Source organism: Melitaea cinxia, chromosome 15 (genome assembly GCF_905220565.1).
Source record: "Melitaea cinxia chromosome 15, ilMelCinx1.1, whole genome shotgun sequence".
In the NCBI taxonomy this organism is placed as follows: Eukaryota; Metazoa; Arthropoda; class Insecta; order Lepidoptera; family Nymphalidae; genus Melitaea; species Melitaea cinxia.
In genome coordinates, this window is record NC_059408.1 from 15,434,222 (window position 1) to 15,454,542 (window position 20,321).

The following is a 20,321-nucleotide window of genomic DNA, read 5'->3' on the forward strand; positions in this document are numbered from 1 at the left end:
TTTGATACTTTATTAATATTATCGTTTCCTTTGATACAATAATTATTGCTCTGTACGAGCTTATCTCTAGTAAAGTACTGTTCTACATTTAAACAGCTTCTTAATTGTAATGTCAGCCCACCAACGCCATCTCTTGGAATCTATGGACAAGCGTTTGTAAACAGCGCCCTCTTTGGAGTTCCATTCAAGACATTTGTCACATTAAGTTAAATTAATTTATTCAAAATAACAATACAATTACTTAGGAGATTGCGCAATTTCAACAGCTTATAAGCTTAGCTAAGAAGAGATCTCTAACATCTGCTTGTACAGATCAGATAAAGAATAATGTCTAGTGTCAAACAATAACACAATTAATTTAATTTCCTTATGACCTTGTAACTATAATTGATAAATCTCTTAGAAAATGTGCTCTAAAACTAATTTCCATCACAATCAAGAGTTGCAAGGCATCTGTGTGTATCGCAAGCACATACCAATGTTGTCCTCCGGATTTGGCTTAACGGTGGGAGGTCCGAAGTGAACGGAGACGGCGTAGGGTGTGATCGACGTCTCGATGTGACACGGAGATGGACCTGAACACAGCGTGCTGCCGCAGTGATGAGGGTCGCAGACACCCGGAAACATCTGGGACTGGGGAGTAAGGAAGTTGAAGATTTACGTTGTTTTAAATGGTATGATCATTCGTCACGCTTCCGCCTGTAATATCCCACTACTGGGCATAGGCCTCTTTCCCCATGTAGGAGAAGGATCAGAGCTTAATCCACCACGCTGCTCCAATGCGGATTGGCAGATATATTCCCTACTATGAGTAGCGATCGCTATCAGGTGTACATGATAACAACCGGGACCGACGGCTTAACGTGCTCTCCGAGGCACGGTGGGGAGACCCACAAGGACAGCACAAATACCCAGACCACGGCAAACACCTGTGTGGCCAATACAAATGTTTGTCATGTGCGGGGATCGAACCCGCAACCGCCAGCGCAACAGGTACAATCCATGGCTGTGACCGTTGCACCAACGCGGCGTCACAGTACATTTATAAACATAAAAATGACAAAACTAGATGAATCGTCCAATCTTATTTAAAACCAAACTCACCGAAACAAAGTATTCGTTCTCGCAAGGTATAGTAACTCTGTCTATACACCTCATCCTCCCGTACCCATCGCTGATGTAGTTCCCGTAGCCGTAGTACTTGAGTTTTATCTCGTTGTAATGTTGGAGATATGGAGACCAGTGCCACATCGACCTCTGTCCCCAAGACGGCCACATATAGCTCCATATCTGTTCGTTAGGAGTTAGTAACTACGGGGTTCTACGGGTACTTCTCATATTATTTGGATTGATGTTTGGCATGGTATGGTTATTGAGTTACGGGCAGATAATTTAAATGTACATATGATCCTTGAGCGGATATCAAACCCAAAATGATTAATATTAAAACCACCCTCGTTAAACTGACCCAGAATAATATTATTATTCTGATTTGTTAAAATATAAATATATGTGGTGGATTAGAAAGAGTCACAAGTTAAGTCGTGGACACTAAGCCAGAATATGAAAATTATTGCCCTACACTTTTGAGAGGCTTAAGACGATATTCACTCTTTATATTAATATTATATTTTAATATCTTAAAAACTGTTAGAAGAAAAAAATGTTTTTAATATTAGGGAGCAAAATAATTTTTAAAGAGTTGTCTGGGTAAAGGGTAAAATTATTGGCTTGTTAACTGTCTATTTAATTTTTAGTACTCTGGAAACATATTAATGGGGATTGGTTTTTTAACAAAGCGTTTTAAGAATTAACGTATATAATTAGTGCTAATAGACTTAAATGCAAAATCATAACTTTGTCTCAAGCGATCCGATAATATTGCTCAATCTTTCATGTATAAAACGACCCCGCAAACTTTTTATTTTAATACAATGAATGTTTGATTACATACATAACAGCCTTTTAGAAAGTATTTTGTGTACTACTGTCCAAGCTTAAAATTATGAGCTTAGTTGCTTTATCACTTAATCAAAAAGAGTCAATTATTTTGCAAATTTACGGGTACTACGATAACCAATGGGTATGTCCATAATGATAAAAACCAAGATGAGAAAAAAATCATACCATATTTTCGGAGCAAGAATCATTTTACTTACTCATGCACAACTGCGCTGATCGGATATGTAAAATGATCTATAATTCTAAAACTTACCCTCGATAACATGCTTGGTTGTGGAGTTGAAGTATCCACTATCTGTGGATCCGACCCTGAACCTTCTTCCTCATCCTGACTAGGCATAGAGTCTTGATTGACTGGCATCATTTCGTCCATCTGTTCTGTGACTGCAATAGAACATTTATGGTAACTATTCAAATAATGACACCTTAATAGTCCCCTGTAGGATGTAATTTTACTTTGGTTGAGAAATACTCACTAGACATAAACAAACGCGTAGAGCACGACATACATTTTTGTTGTATGAATTATTTAAATGGGCACAATTTTGTACAACAAAAACACAGAATTGCATCTACTTATAATAAATTTTGCAACTACTAGAACAATCGCAGCTTACGATATTATTAATATATTTTATTCTGAACAAGATATCTGATGAAAATGAAAATAATCTGAAAGTTTTCTTCCACAAGAACCTCTTACAAAGTATTAGAAAACTTTAAATAAAAAGAATTAGTCAAATTGTTTCAGTCAAGTTTTGCTCTTAGTATATATTTATACATATTTAGCAATTAATTTTTATATATATTTTATCAATCAATTTTTACAATATTTCACAAATTATGCACCTTAACATTCCTAATCAACCCACTCCTTTTTTGTGAAAACTGTATTAAAATCCGTTTAGTAGTTTTTAAGTTTATTGTAAATAGATGTAACGAGAAATTTATTATATGTATAATTATCGTAAAAATAATAATAATACAACATTTTTTTTTTGCTTTTACTTTTATATAAGATACTCACTCATACAATTAATTTAATACTAAGAAAATTATTATAATAAAAAAAATCCTATTTACTATCAATGACGACTTGTATAGTTAAACTATCAAAGAAAATTTTATATTGCTTAGAAAAATGAAAACTTAAAAATCTTTTTTTTTAATTGTTAAATTTACGTCGCTGTTACGCTGTGATTAGCATTCATTCGAATACTTTGAAATTCTAATTCTTAAATTTACTAGGTGTTCTAAAGAATATTTCTGTCAAAGAAAGGTGTCCATTTATACAAATATCCTAGCTGACCCGGCAAACGTTGTTTTGCCGCTAAACGCTATTAAAAAAAGAGGTGGCTGGTAGAAGGGTGAAAATTTGGAGTTGTATATATTTTTAATGCTAAATCACAATAAAATAAAATAAATTGTCCAAAACATTACAAAAAATATTTAGGGATATGTCAATATTAGCATTTAGGTGTACTAAATAAATATTGGCCTATTTTTAGACCTACCCGGTATGCACACAAAATTTGATAAAATTCGGTCCAGCCGTTTCGGAGGATTATGGTAACAAACACCGCGACACGAAAATTTTATACACTAGATTTTTCGTTATTATTGAGAGATACTAATACACAACCTCCTACTTTCTGATTCTTATAATTAACTCTCATTTAGCTTCTTTTAGACCAGACATAATAAATAAACAAACTTGCAGCTTTAACCATAAATCAAAAATGAAAACCTTTACAAACAACTCCAAACCACGATGTGCTGCAAATTTGTTACGAGCGCCATTTAAAGTTCAAATATAGACTTATCTTGCTGATGTAATGTATGGATGTTACTTTAAAGAGTTCGCAAACTAGATGTTTCAAGAAACTTAAAATATATTTTAAGTAAAACGTGAAGACACTTGGTACTATGCGTTTACATTATCGAAATAAATGTACTAAAAAAGAAGAATCTAATTCTGGATACATGCATATATCAAGCTCCAGGGATTTATCAGTTCGTTTTATTTATTTTTAATAAGATAAGAACGCGACTTGAAAATTCACTTTGGAAATTTATATTGAGATGGATTTTGCTGCTTCTTTTTCTACATTGATTATTATCGGAAATTGGTATTTGCAAAAAAAAAGAGACATTCACATGACCAGCCCTAAGTTCCAAGCCAATGAATTTTTAATTTCCAACTCACCAGTTTCCACAGGAGTATCGCCCCTGGGTCCTATTCTGAAAGACCGGTGGTCGCACGGCGTGTATCTGATCGAACAAAATCCGACGTTTCTTCGAACGCATGCTCTGTATTCTTGACTAGCGAGATGGCGTCCGTTTGATGCGAAGTTAAACGTTCTTATAGTACCTGTCAATGGATGAAAATATCGTTTTGAGAATTAGGGCTAAGTTTAGTCAGAATTAACCCCAATTCTGTTCTTCTGTTCCCTCTTCTGTTCCTGATTTTGTTTTCATTATTTATTCCCCAAATCGAATACTATCTATAAAGTATATACAATAGTTTGTTATCTAACCTGCCACTGTTTTTAACCGACTTCCAAAAAAGGAGGAGGTTCTCAATTCGACTTTTTTTTTATGTATGTTACATCAGAACTTTTGACCGGGTGGATCGATTTCGACAAATTTTATTTTAATCGAAAGGTGGTGTGTGTCAATTGGTCCCATTTAAATTTATTTGAGATCTAACAACTACTTTTCGAGTTATATCTAATAATGCGTTTTTACTTGACGCTTTTTCGTCGACCTACGTTGTATTATACCGCATAACTTTCTACTAGATGTATCGATTTTGATAATTCCTTTTTTGTTAAAAAAAAGATATCCCTAGTTTAGTACCATGATAAGGAAATCAGAATCTGATGATGGGATCCCAGAGAAATCGAGGGAAACTCTCGAAAATCCGCAATAACTTTTTACTGGGTATACCGATTTTGATAATTTTTGATTTAATCGAAGGCTGATGTTTATCATGTGGTCACATATAAATTTTATCGAGATCTGATAACTACTTTTTGAGTAATCTTTGATAATGCGTAGTTACTTGACTATTTTTTCGTCGATCTACGTTGTATATTACTCGTCGATGTAATTGAAGTCGGTTTTTTTTTCGTTTGCGAGCAAACACAATTATTGTATTACAAAATGGTTTGAAATTTAGTCTATCAAGCTTTTTGTTTAAATGGATTTATTTCTATGAGATAAAAGTTTAACCCATATGGGTTTCTCTTCTTGACGACACTTTGGCGCAACGGTCACAACACTGGTTTGTGGCGGTTGCAGGTTCGATCACCATACATGACAAACATTTGTATTGGCTACGTAGATGTTTGCCGTGGTCTTGGTGTTTGTGCAGTCCTTGTGGGTATTCCCACCGTGTCTTGGATGGTGTAAACGGTCCACATTTCTCATGAGAAAATCTACTGGACGTTGAAGCAAATTCAGTGATCTGAGAATAAACGTTTCGAAATTAATAAACTCAGTAGATAAAGATGCAGGTCAGCCTCCCTCCTGAAATTCACTCAATTTCGAGTGGAAAACTTCGGAAAGATTAGCAATTGACTCCTTCATGGATTCCATAGTTGAAATTTGTTGCGTCAAATTTGTTTAAATTGCTAGAATAACACTTGGTGGTAGGTGACGCTTTGTAAACTTAAATAATATAAAATAGTCAAATAAAGTATTAAAAGTATTTTTCCGCTACTAAAATGATAGCACTGTCAGAAATATGCGTATGCCTACATATATCTTTATATGCCCCCAAACGAACACATGTTTCTAAACAGTTCTGTAATTTGGTTTGGTCTATTTTTGTACATTTATTAGCAAAACCATTACCATTATCATTTGTATAATACTGAAGACAGTTGTGAGGCGAGGACTGCGCAAGCGGCATCTGAGCGAGACGCATCAACCATAGCCGTGGCATGTCTGTACCGCGCATGCGTATCACCAACGGCGTTAATTTAGTGCTTGGTAGCTCTCCCGCCTCTCGCGTTTCACTGACGCTTGGAAGAGTGTAGTATACTGAAATATAAATAATTTATATTACTAAAATAATAATAATTGTGTTTGCAGGCAAACGAAGAAAAACCGACTTCAATTATATCGACAAGTAATACAACGTAGGTAGACGAAAAAATATTCAAGTAAATAAGCATTATCAAAGATTACTCCAAAAGTTGTAATGAGATCTAAATGAAATTTACATGTGACCTGTGACACATGTGACGCGTGACATGATAAACATCGGCTTTCGATTAAATTAAAAATCATCAAAATCGAAACACCCAGAAAAAGTTATGCAGATTTTCGAGAGTTTCCCTCGATTTCTCTGGGATTCCATCATCAGATCCTGGTTTCCTTATTATGGTATCTAACTAGTATCTAAATTAGGGATATCTCCTTTCCAACAAAAAAAGAAATATCAAAATCGGTTCATAAACGACGAAGTTATCCCCGAACATACATAAAAAATATATACGGTCGAATTGAGTAACCTCCTCCTTTTTTGAAGTCGGTTAAAAAATTCTTGAAAATGGAATACAATTTGGTATCAGTTGCAATATGCTTTTTTTAATTTTATATAAATCAGTAGAGATTTGTTGCCATTTCATTAATCAATTTATCATATTTCTAGTAAATAAAAATATATGTTTTAAATAATCTTAGATCAAACAAAAAAGGAAAATAAGTCGTGTAGCGCAGACGACTGCTGCAACAATGTCACAAAAATTAAAGTTAGACGTTAAGAAAGTAACAAACCATTAATCCATTTGTTTAAAATAATTTAATTATATATATAGGTAATACTATTTTTTATGTAATATTATTACAAGTACTTAACACACAGTTTTATGTTTGAACGATTTTTTAATCGTTATTAATGTTTTTTTGATTTCTAACGACTAATCCATACTGTAACATTATCCATTGTGTATTAAAACATTGTTAATTTTTCTACATGCATAAATTAATTCTACACAATCAATTTGTGTTATTATTTATTTTATTTCTTATATAAATGTACATACAGGGTATCTTCCAAATAAATAAAAAATAAAAGAGTTCTTAATACGTTAAACATTCTTGTAAACTTAATTTTCTAACCGCAACATTACTATAGCAACAAAACTATTCTAACTAAAGTCAAGGAGTTGAAAAATAAATTAAGAGCACGGCGGAACTTCGAGGGAAGTGAGAGGCAATTTATCAGGGTATAAAACACTTTCTTTGTGGACTTTAGTGCTTAACACTTGAGGAGATAATAGGGGATAACCGTGTATAAATCTATTAAAATATATTTGAAATTTCGCTTTTCATATCAAGTTTTTTTCTGGACCGACGATCTACGTAAGATTTTCGGTGTAAGCTGGATGAGTACCGTGTGGACCGTGTGGAGTGGGACCTCTATAGAGGTTTGTAGTGAAAAGATTTTCGCTTGTAGTTGAATAGAACTTACAGAAAATTGAAGCGAGAGCCGCGGAAGTACGAAAATATCGATTTCTACATATTCCGCGCGAGCCAGTTAATTTTATTTAGACACTTACGCTAAGTTGATTACTATTTTGTGGTCTATTCCACGAGTTTTTATTAAACGATACTTTCGTGTGATTAACTGAAATTATGCATATTCTGATTTTCTGGAAAGTCGTTAGATGTCATAACCACCTTTTAAAACTTACTTAGTATTACAATGTCGTCTAAGATATAATTATATAGATTTAACATAAATACAAGTGTGCTTTAGACCACACGACTGAAGTAAAACTTCTGTAGCAATAGGCCTGCGCTGTGTCGCAGATATACAAAACGTAGCTGGCTATGTGAGAAAGAGAAAAATAAAATGTGTACTCGCACCTCTCCCTCTTGCTCCGTTCGCCTCACCCGATCACAATTTTCGTAACACTCTCGTCACGCATTCACCAGCTTACTCCCCAAGGCAAGCGTGCGTAAAGAAGATTTACTTATATTATACTTTATTTAGTGATGTTGAAACCTTTAATATACTGCAACTCTGTATTGTATATATTGTATATATTGTATATATTGTATATATTGTATATATTGTATATATTGTATATATTGTATATATTGTATATATTGTATATATTGTATATATTGTATATATTGTATATTACTGCAAATTATACTATACTTACTATGTTGCGCGTGATTTTGTCCGCATAGAGTAAAGCTACCCGCGCCTTCCCCGAGTATCATAGCATCTTCGTCACACTCCCCCGTCGTTCTGTTAGGTTGACCCTGAACATGAATATAGAAAAAATAATAACTATCTAAGCTTGATCTTATTTATTAGCATAGAATAATTATCTCGTGGTGTATTATATTGATGACGATAACATTGAATAATATTCAATTATGGAGATTTTCTGTAACCCCATTATTAACTATCGAATATCCGAAATAAAAATGTATGAGAAACTTTGACCAAAACCGAAATTTTTGGATAATTTCGAATAACAATAAACAGTAGACGTAAACAAGGTATAATCAGAAGACGTTATCCTGTATTTTAGGAACACAACACTGCTTGAAAAGCAGTATTATTTAGCTGTGATCTTCTGTAAGGTCGAGGTACTACCCCAGTCGGTCTGCCGCAGATTTTGAGCAGGATAATTCCTACTGTGCCCTACCTCAGTTAAAGTAACCGAAACCAATACAATATTATTCAAATATAAGTATGTATCTACATCTGAAACTTTACAGAACATTCTTGATTTTATCTTTCAATCAACTCTAATAACTTTTAAGTCAAAATACACGCTTGTTCTTTGGTATTTTATCTCGATTTTCCATTTCACATCTTGAAAACATTGATTGCGCTTGCACTGAGGAGATTGGAACACAATTGCGTCGTGCATTTTTATCGTTCGATGTTCTATCAAGCGGTTAAAAGGAAACCGTATAAAACGGAAATTTTTGTGTTCATATACTAATGCCTTATTATTGAATATACATCTAGAACCATGAACTATATATATGAAAGAAATGAAAATAATTTAACAAATATGATGGTACAATATTTTGCGCTACTTGCTCGAGAGAACAAATAAATAAAATTGGAGTGTCTGTTTGTAATATTAAAATAACCGTTTTTCACTAAATGCATATGGATGTATACACGGTACACATACCAAAATAACATTTTTTGAAATTTTTGTCTGTCTGTCTGTTTGTTCCGGCTAATCTCTGAGGGCTGAACCGATTTTGACAGGACTTCCATTGGCAAATAGCTGATGTAATAAGGAGTAACTTAGGCTATTTTTATTTTATAAATTTGTTTATTTTATAACTCTGTGAACTGAACAATTACTTTTTTCTTAAAGCCTACGCCGACGAAGTCGCGGGCACAGCTAGTTTCTATATATAATATACAGATAAAGTTGAAGACACACCGTGCTTTGGTAAACGGTAAAGTCCTCTGGTAGGGATCACACAAAAGTTTCAAAAAAATATCCGTCAAAAATTTACCGTATTTTTATACACATCAAATGTTACAAACAAACAAACTTATAAATCTCACAATAAATCATAACTTTTTCCTGATTCGTAACAAACAACCTGATGAAACAAAAGACCTTTAAGAACTGGTTTTTTTTTCAATCCCCACATCGAACGCTCATTCTTTTCGTAATTATAAATGAAAAAATGAAAAACAGAAATAACTTTTATAAAAGAAGAATTACAAATACAAAAGTTTTTATTGATATCTATACATACAAATAAATAAAATTGCAGTGTCTGTTTGTAATATTAAAATAACCGCTTTTAACTAAACACATATACACGGTACATTTGCCAAAATAACATTTTTTCCAATTTTTGTTTACCTGTCTGTCTGTTTGTTCCGGCTGATCTCTAAAACAGCTGGACGGATTTTGACGAGACTTTCACTGGCAGATAGCTGATGTTATAAGGAGTAACTAAGGCTATTTTTATTTTACAAATTTATTTTAGAAAAATAACTTTTTTGTTAAATTTCACGCAGACGAAGTCGCGAGCACAGCTAGTTAAAAATAATATTTTTTTGGCAAAAGTCGCTTTTAGCAAACAAATAATTACTGTACCGCGTTGAAATTTCATTAAGTAACTTAAGTTAGACACGTCCAGACACGTGAGTTATTACTGTATGTCTTCGCCATACGACATTGGTAAAATTATTGGTGTCAAGTTGATAATAAATTGAATTATTTTTACTCAGCAGCGACTCAAGGAGTGAGCGTTACCAGAATTCTTACCATCACTACACGCGACTGTAAGAGCACTAAGCATACGTAGGTAATAAATTTTTTAATTATTCAAGCCTACATTTTGTATATTTCCCCACCGTATATTGGAATGCATATAAAGTCGTCGATCCCGGTTATTATCATAGACACCTGATAAAAAATTTGACTATTAGCTTCTGAGTAGCATGGTGGACTAAACTCTTGTCATTCATAAATTCACCCTTCTTATTCATAGAAATGAGATTTTTTAAAACCAGCAGTAATATATTTACAAGCTGATTTAATTCGATTTAAAATACCCCTTTAATTAACTGCGTTATAGGCTTTAAGGGACGAACTGCAACGTCTAAAATCTGTACTATATGAAACCACAAAACCAGTTTCCTAATCTACAGACTCACAATAGTAAAATGTATGAAGTCAATCCTCAACTGCATGATGCCGGCGTGACTCGGTTCGATGTTGATAGTGCAGTCCTCGTCCCCGTTCCACAACTCCGGAAAACCTGGTGACATGAAGTACGTCAAGTTGTTCTGGACTATTGCCCCGCATGTCACCTCGACTGAAACAATACAGTATAAAATACAATTTACAATATCTGTTACAATAGATACGATGAAGCGATGACGACGCTTTGGCTCAGTGGCCACTGCACTGGCTGTTGCGCTGGCGGTCGCTGGCTCGATCCCCGCTCACGACAGACTTTTGCATTGGTCATATAGATGTTTGTCGTGGTCTGGGCGTTTGTGCTTGTGTATTGTGTGTGTTTCCTGACCTCCGACACAGGAGTTAATCCTAATCGTACTGGGGATACTCCGTTGACTGTGAAGTGTTAAATAAACAACAGTATTGATCTGGTTTACAACAAAAGCAAAGCACAAAATAACGTGTTGCCAGCGCGCAATGGAAAGAAGCATGCTCAATATAAAAAGAATAGATAAGATTAGACATATCAAGATAAGTGAAATAACAAAAGCCACTAATGCCTTGAACTACGCACAAAGGTTAAAGTGGAAATGGGCCGGCCACATAGCGCGGCAGAGAGATAAAAGATGGACCTACAATACCACCATATGGAGAGGACCACAAGGAAAAAGAAAGAGAGGAAGACCCTCTACCCGATGGGAGGATGAAATAAAAAAGTTGCTGGCCCAAAGTGGTGGCTAATAGCACAGGACAGACAGAAGTGGGCATCACTGGAGAAGGCCTTCACCCAACCTGGGGACGTTGTTTAGACTAAGTAATTTAGTATAACATATTAATAATAGTTTCTCATGTACTGTAGCATGGTCAAATAAAGGCTTTTTTTTATTTATTTATTTATTGATCTGGTATATATAGTATTTTTTGCACCCCTTATTTTATGGAATTTGCAAGCTTTGATAGAACAAGGAGTCAGAAACTTTTCAATCAAAATAAATAATATTACTAATATAAGCACAGGTAGGTTTAACTTTTTCTATTGCCAGTAAACCTAATCCCTTAGGCTATATTATAATCATTACCATATTAGGTATAGAAGTATAAAAGTAAAAAATTTAAGTTTAAAAGAGAAGACTCTCTCACTCTTTCTTCTTCATTCTCGGAAAATGAATTATTGAAAAACCGTTACGTCGAAAGTATAAAATCCATCATAAATCAACAGACACAAAGCCGGGATAAATACATGTGTTTTAATAGATGCAATGCATAGGGAAATGGATTCTTAATAGGAATACACAACTGAATTGAAGAGAGTAATTTAAATCAACAGTTATTCTCATTTACTGTAAGGTTGTGTGAATCGTATAGAATTACAACTTTTCCATGTAATTCAAATCATCATTACAATTTTATTAATAGATAATATTTTATAGACCGCACTGCAACAAGTAAATCATCTGCTGAACTTGAAAAAAAAATCAAGGCTTCATTTAATCAAGGATATTTGGAACCAAAATTATATTTGGTATGCTTTTACTGTACACCAATATTCTTAATTATTTTTAAAGTTTAGCATCTTCAATGTTTTTATTATTAACAGTAATGACACCTCATAAGACTTTATAATAATTACGAAACACGCCATGTTTAACGGCACCCGCTATCAAGTATAAACCTGGACGTATGATAAACAAAATTTAAAACTAATCTACATATTCTATACAATACAACGCTGTATCGATGTGTGATTAATTATACAAATATCTTCGCTACCTGTACTTATCCTGTGCTGTGTGGCTACGGCACTAAAGAATTTAGCCACCCCCTCTCTTCCCGTGGGTGTCGTAAGAGGCGACTAAGGGATAACAAGGTTCCACAACCATCTTGGAACTTAAGAAACCGACCGATGGCGGGATAACCATCCAACTGCTGGCTTTGAAATACACAGGCCGAAGACGGGCAGCAGCGTCTTTGGTGCAACAAAGCCAGTACTGCGGTCACCAACCCGCCTGCCCAGCGTGGTGACTATGGGCAAAATACATGAGTTCACGTTATTTTTGGCGTAAACTTGTGGAGGCCTATGTCCAGCAGTGGACTGTATAGGCTGTAATGATGACCTGTACTTATCGTAATGTAAACACGAGTATAAATATATATGTATATAGGTATATATATCTCTCACGGTCAGTTTTGGACTCACCATCGAATTAGAGAAATTAAGCTTTAGTTCGTAATTTGAAGCATGCAATGTTGAAAATAATACGCCTCAACGCTTGAAAATTAAAATGTAAATAAAAAAGACATGGGCACTCAAGAGTCTATGGATGTTAAAATTTAAATTAAAAAAAAACACGAGTAGGAATAGCAAAATCGTAACTCCAAGTTTCTGATTTCTCAATGTAAACATCTCGTTTCTGGATTATGTTATGTAAATACCACACGTACATATATTAAAATGCCACAAACAATTTTGCCATTGTCTCAACATAAATTTAAAGTATTTATTAAAAAATAATTAAAAGATAAAGCGTATTATTTGGTAAAGGATTAAGTAGTTGATAAAGATGTGTGGAATTATTGACACTGTATTTATTATTTTCAAAAGAGTAACTGCAGAGTTTATTTTTTTGCCAATTCTTCTCTGCAAAATGCACACTCCGAATCGATAGTAGCTTTACTTGTCATCATCATCATGATCATTTCAGCCGATCACAGTCCACTGTTGGACATAGGCCTCCATAAGTTCACGCCAAAAATGACGCGAACTTGGGTGTTTTGCCCATAGTCACCACGCTGGGCAGGCAGGTTGCTGCCCGTCTTCGGCCTGTGTATTTCAACGCCAGCAGTTGGATGATTATTCCGCTATCGGTCGGCTTTGTAAGTTTCAAGGTGGTAGTGGAACTGTGTTATCCCTTAGTCGCCTTAGTCTTACGACACCAACGGGAAGAGAGGGGATGGCTATATTCTTTACTACTGTAGCCACATAGTAGACACACACTTTACTTTTAAAAATAATAATCACTTTTAAATTTTTAATTTATAAAATGACGATTCAGAGGTGCTTTTAAGCCTTTTTCATTAAATTGGTGGTCGCCCAGTGGTCGAAATTCGACCATAATTAAAATTTTAAATTAAATACCAAAAATTATTTAAAAAAAAACCTTTTTAAATTTTTTAATTCGACTACATTCTTTGACAATCAACAAAAGATTTAATATGCGTGTGTATGTCAAATACATGGTAGTGTGTGTGACGCCGCATTGGCGCAACGGTTACAGCCTTGGATTGTACCTGTTGCGCTGGCGGTTCACACGGCGGGTTCGATATGATAAACATTTGTATTGGCCATACAGGTGTTTGCCGTGGTCTGGGTGCTTGTGCAGTCCTTGTGGGTCTCCCCATCGTGCCTCGGAGAGCACGTTAAGCCGTCGTTCCCGGTTTTTATCATGTACACTTACTTGATAGCGATCGTTACTCATAGTAGGGAATATATCCACCAACCCGCATTGGAGCAGCGTGGTGGATTAACCTCTGATCCTTCTCCTACATGGGGAAAGAGGCCTATGCCCAGTAGTGGGATATTACCGGCTGAAGCGTGTGTAATGTTTTTTTTATTGATATTCTGCACTTCTCTATATAAACTATAAGTGTACGAAATTTTATATTCCTCCATCCGCGCAATTTACGTAAAAGGGGGATCAAAGTTTTTGCTTCACGTATTAATATATAGATTTCAGCACACGTTGAAGTTTATAATTTCACATTATACATCAAATTGAAAAGCGTGCGAAATTCAATGTAATTCATTTTGTAGGATGTTTATAAGGAACATGTACCTTATTGATAAATAGCTGTTAACTGTTACCCGCGGCTTTGCTTGCGCAGAGATCATACGGTCATATAGGTATTTATTATAAATCTGGCTGATCTCTGAGTACAAGAGATAAGGCTATAGGTTAGCAACAGAAGCCAAAAACAAATATTTTTAGTATTTTCGTTTTTTTTTTGTTGGAATTAGTTTTCCTGTAGATCTCACTTAAAATCTGGTTTGTGTCTCATTTTGCTATGTCATCTAATAGTCGAGTTACTATAATATTCATAGTCATATCTACTCGTAAATGTGACAGGAATTGTTTTATGAAAACAGATTATTTTTTAATATCAACTGACATCGTCTTTGCTATTAATATTGTCAATATACATATAACTTACTAGTATGTAATTATAGAAGTTACACTTTTTTATCCCTAGAAAACAAAAAAATATTTTTAAATTTTCCAAATACTAAACAGAGTTTGAATCAGTGATGTTAAGGATTTAGACATTAAAAACTAATGAACAATATTTTTTTTTATAATATTATAAAAAGGAAAGAATTCATTTTTGTTTGCATTGAATAGACTCTGAAATTACTGAACCGATTTGAAAAATTATTTCCCTGTTGAGAAGCTACACTGTCCGCGGGTGACATGGGCTATATTATATTTTCATAAAAATTATGTGGAAAAATATTTTGAAATTTTTGTTAAATAGCCATGCGAAACCAGGGCGTGATGCTAGTATTTTATATGCTTGATGTGACAGGAAGGTACGGCCTCGACAAAGTGACGCGGTAAACCGCACATTTAGGCCTACGGAGTAGTTGCTAGTACATCAACACGCTAAAATTACAACCACGGCAAATACTGCTTAAAATGGAATAAAGATAAACAATTTTGTGTGCAAAACCGGAATACGGAATGTAATTTCCACAGAGAAGAATCAGCAAAAAACTCCGCACTTAATCTTTTAAAAAGTAAACTGTGTTTTATAACAAAATTTGTAATATCTTGCATGAAATAAAAATTAGACTTTTTACACATTTTTAAGTAATTTTTAAAAATTTTAATAATTTTTCAATAACATACGTAATACGTTTTTTTTTTTTTTATGTCACTAGGTCGGCAAACAAGCGTACGGCTCACCTGATGGTAAGCGATTACCGTAGCTTATAGACGCCTGCAACACCAGAAGCATCGCAAGCGCGTTGCCGACCCAATCCCCAATCCCACCCCCAGGAGCTCTGGTCACCTTACTCACCAACAGGAACACAATACTGCTTGAAAACAGTATTATTTTGCTGTGATTTTCTGTAAGGTCGAGGTACTACCCCAGTCGGGCTGCTCCATATTTTGAGCAGGAAATTCCTGCTGTGCCCTACCTCAGTTATTACGTAATTACTTTAGCGCACAATATGTCTCTATTATACAACTTTATACAACCTTATTGTTTTATTAACAACAATATTTGTCAACACAAAGTTAAGACACACTAGCGTAAGTTTTAGAATTCTCAAAGTTAAAAGCAATATCAAGTTCAATCAAATATTAACATACTATGAGTACTTCTGAGAATCAGCGGGCAGCGTTCTGGAACATATTTGTCTAAACATGTCGATATTCACGTTTTGCTTTTGCAAATATATTCGCTACAATTCAGTGATGAATGGTGTTTGAAATTTTCGTTTGTCCTTGATATTTATCCTCTACTACAACTACTACAACAACTACTACAACTACTACTACAACTACTCTCATACTATTTCGAGAAATATAAATTAAGTAATCGATCTAAATTGCTGTTATATAGAGATAGAAAGTAGAACAGATGTAAGTTATTTATTATTATTATTATAGTGTATATAAAAAAGGAAAAAGAAAAAAATTGTAAATAAAAACATCATGCTCAAACCCCACTCATTTTCCCAGGTGTTCATAAAATAAGCAATAGAATTATAATAGTAGGTTAGATGGGAACCCACCCAGTGTGTGAATGTGGAAAGTATGAAAGAAAGAAATTAGTATGCAGAATGAAAGTGCGAGAAGAATAAATGCGAGAACTGGTATGGATGAGCAATTTAAGCACAGACTCCGACCCCATGTCGTAGGTATTAAAAAAAAAAATTGCTGTTATAAAAACGTAATACTTATCATTACACTTGTTAGGGAAATGAACCGTAACTTAACAATAGAGCAACTGAGCATTAATCGCTTCTCGAAAAACCCAAATCAAGTGAAAAGCTAGAATAGGAATTTAAACGCCTGAAATACGATTTATCTGACATCGTTTTAAAACGCTTAGTATTTCTTCAGGTCATCGCTTTCTCGCATATATTGTAAATTACTAAAAAGCGCTTAAAGCAGCTATCAGCAGAAAATCTAACACAGAACAATAGGATCTTACGGGCAGATTTATTAGTTATTCAGCGCTGTGGTGTCGTTCACCGCAACTTTAGGAGCTCGTGAATTGTTCTTAGATTGGAAAACTTTAAGTTGAATTTCGAACAAGTAGTAATGGAATTTCTGTATTGTTTAAACTTGATAGAACGACTGATTGGCAAATTGATGTTTTAGTTCAAATCAAATAATGTAGAGCGGTTCTAATTTAAAAATGAATCAGAACACTTCAGAAGTAGTTAATGAATTAAAATCGTTTACTAGGTTAGGTGATATCTATGAAAATAAATATAATTCTTTATAATAATGTTTTTTTTTTATTCTTGAAATTAAAAATATGTGAAAACAAGTAAAAGAGAAGATATATTTCAATTCACTATGATTATTCTAACGTTGTGCTGGAACGTTACTCTAATAAATAAGATCTTGTAGTAAAGGTTAAGTTTTTTTCACTTTATTTTTATCATGCTTCTACTTGTAGCGCCATCTATCGGCAATTTTCAACACTTCGTGACTATTTGTGTTTCATATCGGCGTTTTTTTTCTCTCACAGACTTGATAGATGCCGCTGATGTTTTTTGGTAATTATTGATCTTTCTTTAATAAAATCAATTTAATTGTAATTAGAAATTCTAAATCCTGTAATGTTAGATGTATGATGGAATAAATAAATAAATAAATAAATAAATAAATAAATAAATAAATTTAATATTCCTGTCTACTCCTTAAATTATAAAATAATTTAATATCTAAATTTAAACTTAATAATTTATAAAAATACAGACTATGCTTAACGCATAGACTTTAGCTTATCAATATTCCCGAGCGCGGGAAGGAGCGCCTTGCTCGCGTGTCTTTTTTCTTTTTCTTTGCACTTCGTTGCCGCCGAACCTCGAGACCTAACCTCGACCCTAACTCGGCTTAAATCCCGCTGGGGTAAGTTCTCATGATATCTATTATAATTACATATTGCTGGTGTTCTTAACTTAACGAGAAAATTGTAATTATTTATTATTTTGCTAATTGTGACACTGGTTTCTGAATTGTTCTTTTCCTGACTCGGAACTTTCTTCGTTCCAGGATTTATTTTTAGATTTATATCTTTAATTATACTTTGCTACAAATCGAGTCACTGCCCTCGATTAATAACGGGCTGACTGATTACCGGCATTTACACCGGTGGAGATCTCCGCCGGTCATCGGACGAAGACGGAACTGAAGACCATCATCGCCGGGAATTAGTCAGGCCAGTGTCCTTCCATTTTACTTTCTAAGGTACGTTGTCGCGGCGTGGGCCAGCTAAGGAAATAAAGGCTGAAAATCAGGTGCCTAACGCGCCTGATTTCGAACCTACCCCGTTTTCTGACCGCGTGCTACTAAGATTTATAACTTTAAAATTAGTTTATTATTCTATTTCTACAACTTCTAAATCCACAAAGCGCGGCATTATTATTTATGTAAAATTTCGTGAACATCACCTAACATTGCAACAATATAAAACTTAGATCTGAAACCATTTATTGATAATTTAATACAATCCAATACTTCTTATTAACAGAAAATAGTATCCACAAGCTATATGTATGTATGTCATGTCCGATATTGTTACAATCTGTGAATTGTCCGAAATGTTCAGCTACAGAACAAACGTTTCTGCTTCTACTGGGTAAGAATACTGTCACTGATTTTTTAATCATACAGCTTAGCTAATTAAACTAAATTTAAAATAATAACCAGTGATCCAGAAAAATAAAGAAAACTTACAAACACAGCACACGCCGAAACCATGAGCGCAGTCTCCTGAAGCTTTGCCATCTCTCTGACGACAATCATACGGATTTAGACAAATCCCTGCTTTGGCGATGTTGAACCCGGTTGGCTGGCATTCCTTCTCACCGCCCACAGGGAAGAAGTTGAGCACTTTACCCAGGGAGAAGATATTACCTGGAAAGAAAGATTAAAATATAACTATATCAATAAAGAAATAGAAACACGGAGTACATATATACAAATAAATAAAATTGTAATGTCTATTTGTAATCTATACCAGTATTATAAAGCTGAAGAGTTTGTTTGTTTAAACGCAATAATCTCATGAACTACTGGTCCGATTTGAAAAATTATTTCAGTGTTAGATAGCCCTTTTATCGAGTAAGGCTATAGGCTATATATTATCACGCTAAGATCAATGGGAGCGGAGCACCAATGAAGAATGTTTCAAAATTAGGTTTTTTTTTTCAAGTAACTATTCAACGCAGACGAAGTCGCGAGAAGTAGCTAGTATTAAAATAACCGCTTTTCACTAAATGCATATGGATGTATACGGTATAATAAAATAACATTTCTTAAAAATTTTGTTTGTCAGTCTGTCTGTCTGTCTCTGAAACGGCTGGACCGATTTCGACGGGACTTTCACTGACAGATAGCTGATATAATAAGGAGTAACTTAAGCTACTTTGATTTTAGATTTTTTTTTTGTTTTATAACTCTGATAATTGAACAATAACTATTTCGTTAAACTCCTCGCGGACGAAATTACGGGCACAGCTAGTTTTAGGTAATTATAATATTCGATGACAGTTAATTAGTACTATGTAGTCTATAGTTCAGAATATAAATACTTAAACAATCTGTTTTCTGAACAAATCAAAACAAACAAGTCTCTTGATTACTTGATTTATCTACAGTCTTCGGAACGAAGATACTGTCGTTCTACCTTTCAATAGATTAATTTACTAATTGAAATTTAGCTTTAATTGAGAAACTTACGGTTAAATTGATAGTGAAATAGTAGCACGTTTGATTCAACTTCAGTCATTCAGAAATCCGTTCGTCATAACCATAACTTATTTAAACCATTATAAATTTAACTCACGGGTGCAAAAACTATCAATGTTCCTCTACTATATTATGCATGTGTTATACATATAAACCTTCCTCTGGAATCAATCTATTTACAGAAAGAAAAGAAAAACGAGCGACTTGGTTTTATACTATGTAGTGATATTTAACTTCTAATGCATAGTAAATAAGTACAATGCGCATTATGGCTCGGAGAGTACGCCGGAGTTACGCCGTCGGTCCCGATTGTTATCATGTACACCTAATAGCGATCGTTACTAATAGGAATATATCCGCCAACCCGCATTGGAGCAATGTGGTGGATTGAAAGATGGAAGGAATCGATGGAAGCGCTGATCCTTCTCCCACATGGGGAAAGAGGCTTATCCCAGCAGTGTGATATTACAGGCTGAAGTGTTAGCGCATTTTAAATGGCAACATTAGCAAAATATATACCATTTTTCTTTCTTATCACCCATAAAATTCAACAATTTCCTGAATAAAGTAGGAAATTGTTGAATTTTAACACTTGAGACTTTATCCTTCCATTGTTTGTGCTCGGAATTTTTAAACCGTTTAAATATCCGGTAAAAGACACTACAAAACA

At 34.2% G+C, this 20,321-nt stretch overlaps 1 protein-coding gene across 1 annotated transcript; it reads right to left on the minus strand.

The window, feature by feature from the left end:
• Nucleotides 1-435: 435 nt before the first annotated feature.
• Nucleotides 436-18,824, minus strand: LOC123660205 (the record flags this gene model as incomplete). The annotated part of the gene is made up of 8 exons (XM_045595306.1): nucleotides 436-627; nucleotides 1,096-1,290; nucleotides 2,216-2,346; nucleotides 4,169-4,333; nucleotides 5,821-6,009; nucleotides 8,145-8,247; nucleotides 10,637-10,797; nucleotides 18,638-18,824. Coding segments are annotated over 8 exons (1,323 nt in total), but the record flags the coding sequence as incomplete, so codon positions are not given.
• Nucleotides 18,825-20,321: the final 1,497 nt, after the last annotated feature.